Source organism: Oncorhynchus masou, chromosome 31 (assembly GCF_036934945.1).
Source record: "Oncorhynchus masou masou isolate Uvic2021 chromosome 31, UVic_Omas_1.1, whole genome shotgun sequence".
Classification (NCBI taxonomy): Eukaryota; Metazoa; Chordata; class Actinopteri; order Salmoniformes; family Salmonidae; genus Oncorhynchus; species Oncorhynchus masou.
Window position 1 is genome coordinate 45116529 of NC_088242.1, and position 15753 is coordinate 45132281.

At 44.3% G+C, this 15753-nt stretch overlaps 1 protein-coding gene across 1 annotated transcript in view; it reads right to left on the reverse strand.

Moving 5' to 3' along the window:
- LOC135523995 (unconventional myosin-Id) overlaps positions 1 to 15753 on the reverse strand; it is a 124292-nt gene that overhangs the window by 84465 nt on the left and 24074 nt on the right. The window contains exons 2-3 of the mRNA XM_064951067.1: positions 7947 to 8155; positions 7192 to 7285 (exon numbers count right to left, since the gene is read on the reverse strand). Of these exons, the coding sequence (XP_064807139.1) occupies positions 7192 to 7285; positions 7947 to 8155 (303 nt within the window). The remainder of the gene's footprint in view (positions 1 to 7191; positions 7286 to 7946; positions 8156 to 15753) is intronic.

Genomic DNA, 15753 nt, shown 5'->3' on the forward strand with positions numbered 1-15753 from the left:
CAACTTTAAGATTGAAGTTATTCATTTCACATTGATTCAGTAGTAGGGTCATTACTCACTCAAATCCTAGAGCTGTCTGTCATTTATGGGGCCCATCTGGGTCTGGAATGTCTGAAATGTCTATTATCAGCAAGTTCTTTCGCAGAAGTATACCACAACTCTACTTAACACAAAGACTGCTTTGGCACTGATGATTGATGCTGTGTAGTGCTAGGTCAGTACACAGGCTCCTCACCCATACACTGTGCTGCATGGCTGTCATGGCCCACACACACACACACACAGCTGTGGCTCTCGCATAAATCTGAGCTCCATACAGACTGTAGCATTACCTGACTGATAGGGCAGTCCTTAGAGGGCAGAACTGTGAGAGTTGTGGGTTAGTATTGACTTTAAAAAACACAAAAATACAGTTTCTCAGTTAAATGGCTACAGGGAATATGTAGTGGGTCAGACGCAATATATTCAGCACCAAAATGCTATAAGCAGGGGTGACAGGTACCCTAGTGGTTTGAGCATTGGGCCAGTGACCGAAAAGGTTGCTAGATCGAATCCCTGAGCTGACAAGGCCTCCTGGACAAGGCAGTTAACCCACTGTTCCTAGGCCGTCATTGTAAATAAGAATTTGTTCTTAACTGGCTTGCCTGGTAAAAAAAAAAAACAGCCCTTGGTCAGGGAGGTGACCAAAAACCCGATGGTCGCTCCAGAGTTTGTCTGTGGACATTGAGAACTTTTAAAAGAAGGACAACTATCTCTGCAGCACTCCACCAAATCAGGCCTTTATGGTAGAGTGGCCAGATGGAAGCCACTCCTCAGTAAAATGCACATGAAGCCTGCTTGGAATCTGCCAAAAGGCACCTAAAAGAGTGTCAGACCATGAGAAACAAGATTCTCTGGCCTGATGAAACCAAGACTGAACTCTTTGGCCTGCATGCCAAGCATCACATCTGGAGGAAACCTGGTATCATGTCTACGGGGAAGCAAGGTGGTGTCAGCATCATGCTGTGGGGATGTTTTTCAGTGGCAGGGACTGGGAGACTGGTCAGGATCGAGGGAAAGATGAACGAAGCAAAGTACAGAGAGATCCTTGATGAAAACCTGCTCCAGAGCACTCAGGACTTGACTGGGATGACGGTCGCCTTCCAACAGGACAACGACCCTAAAAGCACACAACCAAGACAACACAGGAGTGGCTTCGGGACAAGTGTCTGAATGTCCTTGAGTGGCCCAGCCAGAGACCAGACTTGAACATCTCTGGAGAGAACTGAACAAAGCTGTGCAGCAACACTCCCCATCAAACCTGACAGAGCTTGAGTGGATCTCCAGAGAAGAATGGGAGAAATGCCCCAAATACAGGTGTGCCAAGCTTGTAGCGTCATACCCAAGAAGACTTGAGGCTGTAATCGCTGCCAAAGGTGCTTCAACAAAGTACCGAGTAAAGGGTCTGAATCCTTACATAAAATGTGATATTTTAAAAGTTTTTTTTATTTTCAAGATAATTGCAAAAAAATAAGAAAAATGTCTTTGCTTTGTCATTATGGGGTATCGTGTGTAGATTGAGGATTAAAAAAGTAACGTAACAAAATGTGGAAAAAGTTGAGGGGTCTGAACACTTTCCGAATACACTGTATATACATGCAGGGTAGTAATGTTATGAGTTGGAATTATGGTTCATTGTTTAGCAAACAAAAGACACCACTGTACAAGTAAACATTTCACTGTACCGTTTACACCTTCTGTATCCTGTGCATGTGACACATTTTGACCGTCTGCGTCACTGCTTGGTTTGGCAATAGTACTGCCCTCGATCACGTGGCGCAACAGAGGGTGGCGCGGACAGCCCAGTACTTCACTGCTTGGTTTGGCAATAGTACCGCCTTCGATCGCGTGGCGCTACAGAGGGTGGCGCGGACAGCCCAGTGCATCACTGCTGCTGAGCTCTATGCCATCCAGGACCTCTATATCAGGCGGTATGAAAAGAAAGTCCGGAAAATCGTTAAAGACTCCAACCACCCAAGCCATAGACTATTTTCTCTGCTGCCGCATGGCAAGAGTTACCGGTGCATCAAGTCTGGACACCAACAGGCTCTTGAAAAGCTTCTATCCAAGTAATACAACTGATAAATAGCTAACAAAATAGCTACACGGTCAGTCTGACTTAACCTTACGTTTTTATTGACCTTTTATTTCAATTTTTGCTCTGTCTCTATGGACCCTCACAGGGCCCTTACACACTCACACATTCTGTCACTCCAACACACAAACGCTCATTCCATTTTCTCACTCACAGATAATATGCACATACAGTGGAGCAAAAACGTATTTAGTCAGCCACCAATTGTGCAAGTTCTCCCACTTATAAAGATGAGAGGCCTGTCATTTTCATCATAGGTACACTTCAACTATGATAGGCAAAATGAGGGGGAAAAAAAATCCAGAAAATCACATTGTATGATTTTTTTATGAATTTATTTGCAAATCCCAGAACCACACGGGGGGACCTAGTGAATGACCTGCAGAGAGCTGGGACCAAAGTAACAAAGCCTACCATCAGTAACACACTACGCCGCCAGGGACTCAAATCCTGCAGTGCCAGACGTGTTACTTTGGTCCCAGCTCTCTGCAGGTCATTCACTAGGTCCCCCCGTGTGGTTCTGGGATTTTTGCTCACCGTTCTTGTGATAATTTTGACCCCACGGGGTGAGATCTTGAGTGGAGCCCCAGATCGAGGGAGATTATCAGTGATTTTGTCTGTCTTCCATTTCCTAATAATTGCTCCCACAGTTGATTTCTTCAAACCAAGCTGCTTACCTATTGCAGATTCAGTCTTACCAGCCTGGTGCAGGTCTACAATTTTGTTTCTGGTGTCCTTTGACAGCTCTTTGGTCTTGGCCATAGTGGAGTTTGGAGTGTGACTGTTTGAGGTTGTGGACAGGTGTCTTTATACTGATAACAAGTTCAAACAGGTGCAATTAATACAGGTAACGAGTGGAGGACAGAGGAGCCTCTCAAAGAAGAAGTTACAGGTCTGTGAGAGACAGAAATCTTGCTTGTTTGTAGGTGACCAAATACTTAATTTCCACCATAATTTGCAAATAAATTCATTAAAAATCCTACAATGTGATTTTCTGGATTTTTTTCCTCATTTTGTCTGTCATAGTTGAAGTGTACCTATGATGAAAATTACAGACCTCTCTCATCTTTTTAAGTGGGAGAACTTGCACAATTGGTGGCTGACTAAATACTTTTTTGCCCCACTGTACATTGTAACTGACTCTACACACATACAGGCTGCTGCTACCAGGTGTATCTTATTGCCTTGTCCCCTTACCCATATACAGCTGAAATCGGAAGTTTACAAACACCTTAGCCAAATACATTTAAACTCAGTTTTTCGCAATTCCTGACATTTAATCCAAGTGAAAATTCCCTGTCCAAGGTCAGTTAGGATCACAACTTTATTTTAAGAATGTGAAATGTCAGAATAATTAGTAGAGAGAATGATTTATTTCAGCTTTTATTTCTTTCATCACATTTCCAGTGGGTCAAAAGTTTACATACACTAAAGTATTTGGTAGCATTGCCTTTAAACTGATTAACTTGGGTCAAACGTTTTAGGTAGCCTTCCATAAGCTTCCCACAATAAATTGGGTGAATTTTGGCCCATTCCTCCTGACAGAGCTGGTGTAACTGAGTCAGGTTTATAGGCCTCCTTGCTAGCACATGCTTTTTCAGTTCTGCCCACACATTTTCTATAGGATTGAGGTCAGGGTTTTGTGATGGCCACTCCAATACCTTGACTTTGTTGTTCTTAAGCCATTTTGCCACAACTTTGGAAGTATGCTTGGGGTCATTGTCCAATTTGGAACACCCATTTGCGACCAAGCTTTCACTTCCTGACTGGTGTCTTGAGATGTTGCTTCGATATATCCACCTAATGTTCCATCCTCATGATGCCATCTATTTTGTGAAGTGCACCAGTTCCTCCTGCAGCAAAGCACCGGCACAACATGATGCTGCCACCCTCGTGCTTCACGGTTGGGATGGTGTTCTTCAGCTTGCAAGCATTCCCCTTTTTCCTCCAAACACAACGATGGTCAATATGGCCAAACAGTTCAATTTTTGTTTCATCAGACCGGAGGACATTTCTCCAAAAAGTACGATCTTTGTCCTCATGTGCAGTTTAGAAAACGTAGTCTGGTTTTTTTATGGCGGTTTTGGAGCAGTGACTTCTTCCTTGCTGAGCGGCCTTTCAGGTTATGTCGATGTAGGACTCATTTTACTGTGGATATAGATACTTATGTACCGGTTTCCTCCAGCATCTTCACAAGGTCCTTTACTGTTGGTCTGGGATTGATTTGGACTTTTCACACCAAAGTACGTTCATCTCTAGGAGACAGAACGCGTTTCCTTCCTTAGCGGTATGACAACTGCGTGGTCCCATGATGGTTATACTTGCGTACTATTGTTTGTACAGATGAACGTGGTACCTTCAGGCGTTTGGAAACTCCAGACTGGACCAAATCTGAACCAATCATAGACATCTATGTTTCCCAAGTTTAGACAGTACAGTATAGTGAAGTAGTGGTTCTCAAATCTCTCCAAGGGTTTCCCAGGCCGTTCAATGTAATTGATCTATTCCAGAGCTAGCACACCGGATTCTTTCAGAACCAAAAATTAACCTGATTTCAACGTCCGGAAAAGATGCATTTTCAAATTCTGGTAGTTTGCCTAATTTCAGTTTATGTGGCAAAACAAGAAAGTATAGTGTAGAGGATCGGGTCGGCATACTTTTTGGTGTGGTGTGTCAATTTACAATTTATCCTACCATTTCTAAAGATCTGCGTGATTTCCATATGTGCATTACAACTAATTGTGTCTACTGAATATCTAATTGCCCACAAACGGAAGAATTCCATAGCTCGCTAAACAGAGGCACTGTCAGGCTTGATCTTGGAACACAGATTAACTTGGTGAATGGTAGTGACATTTAACCACGGGGTGGCCAATCTTCTCTTCAGCCAGCTTTGCGAATCCTTTAGGTTTCCGCACCATAGCGGGGGCACGGTCAGTTGTAAGAGCGAATATGTTTTTAATAAATCGACACCTCTTCTCAAAATGATCTGTGAAAGCTTTTGCTACATCTTCCCCTTTAGTAGAACCATGCATGGGTTTGAGACACAGCAGCTCCTCACACACCTGCTGTGAGTCACAGTATCTTGCAACAACTGCCAGACGTGGAATCTCATTCACATCCACACTAAACACAGGTGCGTCTTAACTCCGCTCCATTACATGCAGACACAGGCATGTCTTCTTTCTTTGAGATGATTGTGTCTTTGTTAGGCAATCCATCAAATAAAACCTGCAAACTTCTGAGGAAAGCCTCCTTGATATATTCCCCATTTAGTAAATGGTTTTCCATGTTTAGGAATGCACTGTGCAACTTTATAGCTTCCCTCTGTCGCTTGATTTTTGACTGCATGTAGATTTGTAGACCCACTGATTTGCTTTTCATACCTGGGCACGGCCCTCTTGATTCCTTCAGACTTGTCCGCCTCATCCTTGGAGTTATTCCTCATGTCTCGGTTTCAAAATGACGCCAGGCACTTGATGTCCGACAAACAACAGTTTTACAACAGGGAGCGCAAACAGACCAGTACTTCAGTAAGACAAATCCATATTCCCTTGTCCAAGACGCAATAAACGAGCATACAATTGCCTTATTTTTCTTAGCTGATGACATTTTTGCACCCTTTTAAATAACAAAAGGAGGCTTGCTAGCCGCTAGCCATGTGAAAACAAATCTCTCACCTTCAGCGATGCCGTGGTTTTGAATTTGGCAGGAGATGCGAGGCCGGTAGTCTTGCGCTGAATTAATAATATGAAACTCCTGCAAAATCATGAAAGCCTATTGGCTAATCAGAATTGACACACCTTGGGAACTACAACATTGCAGTGAATACCAATGCAACTTCAAAACCAATTGAAATTATTTTCAGATCTACCCCTTCTCAGACTTGCTTTCAATGAGAATGACAGATCTATAAACACATTTGTGACCTGTTTCAAGAAGCTAGGTGTACGTCACACGTCACTACTTCACAGGAGATGCATTTGAACGTAAACATGTGAACTTTCATGTGCCTTAATAACAAACTTGTATGCCATCTGTAACTACCATTTACATTTTTTTATTATGAGCCTAGTTGGTTTAGCCACGGAAAAAGCTGGAACCTTCCCGCTAGCCATGATTGGCGGAGATAATGGATGGGCGATAGTAGCTACTAAAACAATTGGATACCACAAAATTGAGGAGAAAAAGGGGTCAAATTAAAAAATAATAATAATAATAACATTTTAAAAAAGATAATGGAAGGGCTAGACATGCTGAGAGAGGAGTTCGGATTGGTCTGCCATGTAGCATGCTTCTGTCTATAACATGAGCTGCTAAGTGTGTGGATAATCCTTGCTGTCATCAAGGCAAAGGGTGGCTTTTTGAAGAACCTCAAATATATTTAGATCTGTTTAACACTTTTTTGGTGATTACACGATTCCATGTGTTATTTCATAGTTTTGATGTCTTACTATTATTCTACAATGTAGAAAATAGTAAAAATAAAGAAAAACCCTTGAATGAGTAGGTGTTCTAAAACATTTGACCAGTAGTGTAGTTGGTTAGCTTTAACTACCTGCAGATTCATGCATGGTGGCTAGCTATGACAATCAGTTTGTATTGCTTGTAGTATGCGTTAGGATTATGTTTAATTGTTTAGCTCACTCTGTTTAACACATGGCCTCACATGTGAATCCTTAAAGAGATGGGTGGACCTAAGGCTTAAGAGGGTGTGAATGATGCTGAATGGGTGTAGACAAAGAAGAGCTCTCCAGTTGGTGTACCGAAACAGTGAAGGGCCATTTTCTCAAAAGTGGGATTACAAGTTTAGCATCCAAAGCATAATTCCTTTTCCATTATTCCTCAGCTACAGTGTGTGATATATCATCGCTCTACTTTTATCCAATGTAAAAAAACACAATTTCAAATGTTGCTACATAAGACTGAATTGAGGTGGTGGGTCACATTCCTACGTGAATTTGGTCAGGTCACCCAAAAAGTTACATAATGCAGATTTAAAAAAGGGTCACTCTGAGAAGGTTAAAAAGGGAACTTAATGGCAATACATTTCTCACCTTTCGACCTCAGCTCTTTGGCCGGGGTTTGTTATAGCAGCGATGTATTGCATGATGTATTTGCTGGCTTCCGTCTTTCCGGCTCCACTCTCCCCTGCAATGGAAAAACATAATTTTTGTTATATAGTACCATAATTTGCTATAGCTTTGTACTACAATGTATGTGACATTTCAGATTTGAATTCAATTGGAACCTCAAATGTGATCTCCATTATCATGGGCTTTTTTTGAGGTGAGTTTAGGGTTTTGAGCCATTCGAGACAGAATATTCCTCTCTTCACCACTAAGTGGCGCTTTATCAACCAAATGCTTTCACCATGCTGTCACAGCTTGTGGTTACTTAGCTTGTTTTCTTAGAAAGAAGGCAGCGTTGACCCTGCTATTTTCAACTAAATAGGGTCATATCGATTTCCCCCAAAATACTCTCCACCTAAATGACAATCTCACATTACTCCAGCCAGAAGACATTAGAGCAAAAGTCAGACATTACAAAAATATTTTGAGAGAACATTAAATTTGAACTTTAAAAGCTACATTTTCAAACAAAATCTAAGTTGGCATCCAGGAAGACGTGACTTGACCTGAACCAGTGTTATATGTACATGTATTACTTCGTATAAGCATGTATGAGCCCTTATGAATGTCCTATTATAAAGCTTATAATATGTTAGCTATGTATTTATATGCTGGAATTAGTTCACTAGACAGATAACTTTGTGATTTGGTTGGCCGTTTAGAGGGCTCCCCCCCGTTACCTGAGATGACAATACAGGTGTCCTTGTTCCTCCTTTTCATGGCTTTGTAGGCTGCGTCTGCGATGGCGAAGAGATGTGGTGGTCGCTCATACAACTCCCGGCCCTTGTACTGCTCGATGGTGTCTCGGCCGTAGATGTTCATGGCGCGGTAAGGGTTAACCGACACCACCACCTCGCCGATGTAGGTGTAGATACGGCCCTTCTCAAACCTGCAGCCACACGAGAGAAAGAGCACAGGGAACTCACCGTCACCTGACAACATGATGCCATACCGCTGAGTCATTTCACTGTTACAGGACAGGGACAGGTATACCATTTAGAAAAAGACACTTATTTAAAAACATACCGTAATAAACAGCACCACAAATGCAGTTCAGTAGCACAGTCCAAAGTAACATTTTAGCACCAAAAAGCAACAGAGACTCAGGCTAACACCAGGTCATGTTTCCCTCCCTCTCTCTATATGTCAATTCCGCCCCCCCCCCCCCCTTCTACACTACAACGCAGACGATGATAGCTTTTCTATAGTGGTCTGCAGCCTAGAGGGATGCGTGTGTGTGTGTGTACTTGTGCCCGCGTGGGGTTAACATATCGCCAAGAAGTTACATGACAATCCACTTTTTTCACCATGTACATTTACACACAACCAGAATTTGCTTTAGAGTGAAGGTGCTGCCAGCAATAGACAATACAGAAACAGAATACATAGACACGCGTCTGTATTCCACATAGACATACAGAATATGCAATATCTGTACAGTAAACACAAAACTCTGGAGTTTAGACTGATTGCAGTGGGAATATACCATTTAGAGAGGGGGATATACTGTATGTAAGCAGAGAGAGGAATGCTGCCACGGTGACTGTATCCAGTGCATAAACAGTGTTGTGCAGAGGTGTACATAGTGCAAATGCAGTATAGTGCAGTTATTTGTATTAGAGGCCATTGACGGCAAGGTGCAGTGTTCGGCTCAACGCAAAGTCACTTCATCCCTATGAGCCCGATGGTCGCTTGATGAGGGCCACTTCAGGTGGAGGGAAGCTTTGATCATGATTGACCTAAACCGTCTGCCAGACCGGAGTCTTTGAAAGACGGGGTGTCCGGGAGTCAGCGATGATCTGACCTGCACGCTTCCTTGTCCTGGATGCTGCGGTGCACCCGTGCTGAAATATGCCCCCCCCCCCCATCTTAATACGCTGAATCCCGATGGAGTCAGATACGATCAGCTGGGTGAGTTTGTGCTGTAGCAGGTCCAGAATGATTGTGTTGAGCTAAAGTCAAGAAACAATATCCTTATGTATGTCCTTGGGTTGTCGAGGTGTTGGAGGATGTAGCGAAGGCCCAAGAGGTCGTCCACAGACCTCTTGGCAAGGAGGGCTTCGGTGGTGGTTTTGAGATGGGACAGGATAGGGTGCTCAAAATGGTATGGTAGGGCCCCAACTCTAAAACCTACACCCAACGAGCCACACTGATCCACGAGCAGTGAGCTGTGCAGACTCCAGGGAGAGAGAGTCTTGACTGGGACTGATCTGGGCCTTCTCTCTCTATGCCCTCAGGCAGCCTGCCTCACTTCCTTCCTTCTCTGAGTGGACCAGGGTTTCTCCCCCCACCTACACAGAAGAATAGGGCCTTTCTTCTCAGCTATACCCCAGTCAGGCCTACCTCTGCTTTGGTCCCAGGGTTCCACCTGGCGGTCCTGGGTTCCAGAGGCCTACACTAACAATATAATACAGCATATCTACTATACACCTTCAGAATCACTGCTTGTCCTGAGAGTGACGCTCTGGATTGATGCACTTATTTGATTGCACCCCTTTTAGCCCTGGTCAGCCACTGAGGGCTATTTTACAGTGCTATAACGACCCGGTTAGTGGTTACAACAATAAACTAACTTTACTACAGCCCTGGTCATCCATGTCCTTGAGTCCCTGGAAACCTTGGCATTCAATGAACGTGGAATTGTTTTGGTTTGCTAATCTCTGTCCACAATCTTTAACGTCAGTGAAGGGATCACATAGTGGTTCAGCCTGCATACATGTTCTCGGATTCCGTTTTCGGACTCCGATAAAGCAGCTGCGTTGGTGATGTTAGATACTGCCCATATCTAAAAGATAAAACAGAGTGAGCTACAAAACATTGACAGAGCAGCTGAGGAGAGCCACAACACATAAACACGGGTTGTTTTAGAACGGTACAAACAGAAAGAGCAGAGAAGGATGGCTTTAGATATTAAAATGGAGAACAAACGAAGAGCTTAATTAAAACTACACACAGAAACTACAATTAGCCACTTCCACAAACAAGCACGCCACCGCTAACTCTCTGACAGGTCAACAGGCGGCGATTAGCTCATTCTTCTGCACCCAGCCATGTTTGAGCCCTCATGTCATCAATCCCACGCACCACTGGGCACGGGTGACACCAAGACACTGTGCTCGTGTGCCCAGGGTGGCATTGTGTCCCCAGGCAGGGCCTGTTGAAGTGGTGGGCAGGCTGGCATGCTGGCTGGTGGCACGTCCCCTGGTGCGAGTCAGCCCTATGACTTGATGTGCCAGAACATTGTAACTGTATGTGTCATTGTGATCCATGTGGACTGTATATGTTCGATGTCGTTTCTTTACACTCCTTTGCTGCAAAACCAATTTGCCCTGACTTTGAACTGGCACTGGAGAAAGAGCGATTGTGCCATCCTCCAGGGCGGAATGCTGCTGTGTGCACTGCCTGCTCCATTGTTCAGACGTCAATTGGGGGTCTTTGTCTAAGAAGCACAGATAGGCCGCCTTCTCCCTACATACCCTGTGCCAACAAAGAGCTGCCCACTTAAAGTGCACGTGTCCAATGGCTTCTGTGGGAATGTATACAATGAACTACCAGTTGGGAGTGATCTGTGAAATCAACTAAATTGACAGCATAATAATTGAAGGTGAATCTACATAATAGGTTACTGTAGGCCCAGCTTTCAGATGGGACGTGGGGAAAATACTTCAGTCCGAATTTCAGTGTTATCGAGAACATCACAAGGGAGTGTCATTTTGTCATTGTGGTTTGGTTTCCATCCACACCCAATATGGAACAGGAAAACATACAAAATGATAGGCAAGGAAATATCCTCATCTGTGTGCGGTACAACTAAACTAAATTATTATTCATGGGAAAACAATGTCCCACCCAGTTTCAACAATATAGACAGTGTCTAGTAAATTCCCAGCAGTGACCTAGTGTTTTCCCAATATCTGGCTTTTATAAATGGACATTATGATGGAATAGGATGTTAATCATAATCTATAGTTGGTATCAGAGGGCATCAGTTCAAAAACAGAATCAATTGTGTGTGTATTATGATGAGACATCTGTGGGAGTGTGTGTTCTCATTCTGGGGAATTTCAGTAACAGAGAGATAACTAAAAAGATAAAACAGACTGGAGTGGGAGTGTAGGCAAAACATTGTGTGGGTGTTTCTGGGAGGTTGGGAAACGTTGTGGGCCTTTGGATCCCGGGCTATGGTCTTTAGAATAATTGGAGGTGGGTGGGAGGTCTCTATGGTAACCCCTCCTTCTCCTCCCTTTCCTTCCGTTTCCCGGCAGCACTAAGGAGGGGTCCTGCTGGAGAGAGATCAAGGCTGTGGGCCGTGCCAGTCAGATACACTTCCCCTCACAACTGGGCCCAGAGCAGAAAGAGAGGGGGGGGTGAGTGGGGCCGAGACCAGAGAGAGAGAGAGCAGAGAGCGACTCACTGTATATATACACACACATGATATGACATTTGAAATGTCTTCATTATTTTGGAACTTCTGAGAGTTTAATGTTTACTGTACATTTGTACTGTTTATTATCTACTTCACTTGCTCTGGCAATGTTAGCATATGTTTCCCGTGCCAATAAAGCTCTTGAATTGAGAAAGGGAGGTCGGAAAGGGAGAGAAAGAGAATTCAGGACTCGAGAGTAAGGTGTGGCCAAAACTTTGGGACTGTCGTTTTCACTTGACCTCTACTGCTCTCTTCTTTTTACACTGGTTCTCTCTATTTCAAGTGACTGCCTGTGTGTCAGAGAGATGATAGGGACTGGGCATCCTTATACAGTACAAACAGAGAAGGGCTACACCACAAGCTAGACCACAAACAATCAATCTCAAGACCTGCCCTGGTCTCTGAACTTGTTAGTTAATGTCTACTACACTGTGACTGTCAGTTCATCCTGTCCGTATAACCATCCCAATGCCACACACACACTGATGGGGGTGGGACCACAAAAAAAAAAACAAAATCGGAACTCATGAGGGGCCCCAGTGGCTCACGGTTTTGCATAGGGCCGACTCTGACTGTGGGTATGACTGTGGCTAAGTGAAATTTTGTTGTGCTAATTTCCTGCAATTCTAGGGTGGAGAGAAACGTTAGAGTTTTTATGATATCGGAGTGCGATTGACTAACAAAATCAAATGGGGGATCCCCCGGTCAGTAATTCGACCATGATTACTATACGTTTAGATAGCTTGTCGCTAGACTAACTTACCAATGGGGTGTGTAACAGTTCAACAAACCCACGGTTCAGTACGTATTGGGGTTTTGGGTTCAAGGTTTGGCTACGGTATAGCGGGAAAATGAAATGAAACAGTTACTCTAGATAATTTTGTTATAATAATGTTTATTTGTCTAAATAGAAGTTTTAAAAAGTGTCCCCCTTCCAAAATGGACCTGGGGCTTTCCCAACTGGGCAAATATGCATAAATACATTTTTCAATATAGGAGACCCGTTCCGAATGGACCCGAGGACGACCAGTTCCGTATTAGACATGGTCGGATCTGAGTGAGGGAAGCAGCAGAAAAGTAATTTTATAAGCTACTTTATTAACCAGAGCTGATACAGCACGAGGGAGGGAGAGGCGGAGGAGGAGCTTTGAGGTGTGTGTACCATGAGCAAGGAGGAGGGAGGGAGAGACAGCAACCAAACATAAGCAGTCTCGCGTTAAAATATTAACTTCTCGCTTGTCATAGCTATACTGAACAAAAACCACAACAATTTCAATCATTTTACTGAGTTACAGTTCATATAAGGAAATCAGTCAATTGAAATACATTCCATTAGGTGCAGCCATGGGTGTGCCTTGGAGGGCAAAGGCCCACTCACTTGGCAGCCAATCAGAATTAGTTTTTCACCACAAAAAGGGCTTTAGTACAGACAGAAATACTCCTCAGGGAAAGATGAACTGAGCAAAGTACAGAGAGATCCTTGATGAAAATCTGCTCCAGAGTGCTCAGGACCTCAGACTGGGGGCGAAGGTTCACCTTCCAACAGGACAATGACCCTAAGCACACAACCAAGATAACGCAGTAGTGGCTTCGGTACAAGCCTCTGAATGCCCTTGAGTGGTCCAGCCAGAGCCCGGACTTGAACCTGATCAAACATCTCTGGAGAGACCTGAAAATAGCAGTGCAGCGACGCTCCACATCCAACTTGACAGAGCTTGAGAAGATCTGCAGAGAATGGGAGAAACTCCCCAAATACATGTGTTCTACGCTTGTAGCGTCATACCCAAGAAGACTCGAGGCTGCAATCACTGCCAATGGTGCTTCAACAAAGTACTGATTAAAGGGTCTAAATGTGATATTTCAGATTTTTTATTTCTTTCTAAAAAATGTTTTTGCTTTGTATTGTGTGTAGATTGATGAGAGAGGGGAAAAAAACTATTTAATACATTTTAGAATAAGGCTGTAATGTACAAAAATGTGGAAAAAGTGAAGGGGTCTGAATACTTTTTGAATGCACTGTACTTCCCATTTAACTTTTTATTACGTCACTTTAATTCCAACTTCCGTTGATTAGATCATCTCCTAAATTGCTTTGCCACACACAGAGGCTATCAGGTATGAAGGTAAGACCCAGATGCAGACCACGTCGAATAAACAATAGTTTCATATCCCAACAGGGGTAGGCAATAGACAGGTCATGGCAGGCAGGCAGGGCTCAGTAAACCAGAGGTGGGGCAGCAGTACCGGGTGGCAGGCAGGCTCAAGGTAAGGTCAGGCAGAGGTCGGTAATCCAGAGGGAGGCAAAGGTACAGGTCGGCAGGCAGTCTCCGGGTCAGGCAGAGTGGCAGGCAGGTAGGTGGGCACGGAGTCAAGACAGGCAAGTGTCAAAACCAGGAGGGTGAGGAACAAAAACTGGAATAAGCAGGAGCTGAGACAAAACGCTGGTTGGCTTGAACAAACAAGACGAACTGGCAACAGACAAACAGAGAACACAGGTCTAAATACAGAGGGGATAAAGGGAAGATGGGTGACACCTGGAGGGGGTGGAGACCATCACAAAGACAAGTGAAACTGTTCGGGGTGTGACAAAAGCTCTATGACTGTAGTGGCGCTGTGATGACTTGCGATTAGCCGACAACAACAACAAGCTACACGCGCCACTCTGGGCTGTTCTCATTGAGCAGTGGAGAACATACTATTAATGTTTTATCCACAAATCTCTGTCGATCGCCAATGCAATCCACTGTGAAGCTAAAATGTTCCCAAACTGTAGATTTAAACGATAATGGAAGATCCTCCAATTGTGGTTTATCGATCCGACCACAAATCAAAATCAGACTTTATTGGCCACATACACATGGTTAGCAGACTTCAATGCGAGTGTAGCGAAATGCTTGTGCTTCTAGTTCCGACAGTGCAGTATATCTAACAAGTAATTAACAAATTCACAACGACTAGTGATACCTTTATTAAATGTATTAAAGTGGCCAGAGATGAGTATGTATGTTGGCAGCAGCCACTCTGTGTTAGCGATGGCTGTTTAACAGTCTGATGGCCTTGAGATAGAAGCTGTTTTTCAGTCTCTCGGTCCCCGCTTTGATGCACTTGTACTGACCGCGCCTTCTGGATGATAACGGGATGAACAGGGAGTGGCTCGGGTGGTTGTTGTCCTTGATGATCTTTTTGGCCTTCCTGTGACATTGGGTGCCATATGGAGGGCAGGTAGTTTTCCCTTGGTGATGCGTTGGGCAGACCTCACTATCCTCTGGAGAGCCTTGCGATTGTGGGCGGAGCAGTTGCCGTACCAGGCGGTGATACAGCCCGACAGGATGCTCTCGATTATGCATCTGTAAAAGTTTGTGTGTGTTGTGGTGACAAGCCAAATTTCTTCAGCCTCCTGAGGTTGAAGAGGCGCATTCTTCACCACGCTGCCTGTGTTGGTGGACAATTTCAGTTTGTCCGTGATGTATACGCTGAGGAACTTAAAACTTTCCACCTTCTCCACTATGTCCCATCGATGTGGATGGGGGGGGGGGGGTGCTCCCTCTGCTGTTTCCTGAAGTCCACAAGCATCTCCTTTGTTTTGTTGATGTTGAGTGTGAGATTATTTTCCTGACACCACACTCCGAGGGCCCTCACCTCCTCCCTGTAGGCCGTCTCGTCGTTGTTGGTAATCAAGCCTACCACTGTAGTGTCGTCTGCAAACTTGATGACTGAGTTGGAGGCGTGCATGGCCACACAGTTATGGGTGAGCAGGGAGTACAGGAGAGGGCTGAGAATGCACCCTTGTGGGGCCCCAGTGTTGAGGATCAGCGGGGTGGAGATGTTGTTTCCTACCCTTACCACCAGTGGGCGGCCCGTCAGAAAGTCCAGGACCCAGTTGCACAGGGCGGGGTCGATGGCAATGGTATACAATGCAGCGTAGGCATAGCCTATAGGGCTAGGGTTTTTTGTTTTATTTTATTTAAAATTTTAAATATTCATTCACAGTGCAGACTGAACCGATTTCCACGTACCGAACCGTTCAGTAGGAATAAGTCTACCATTACAGCCATACTTAC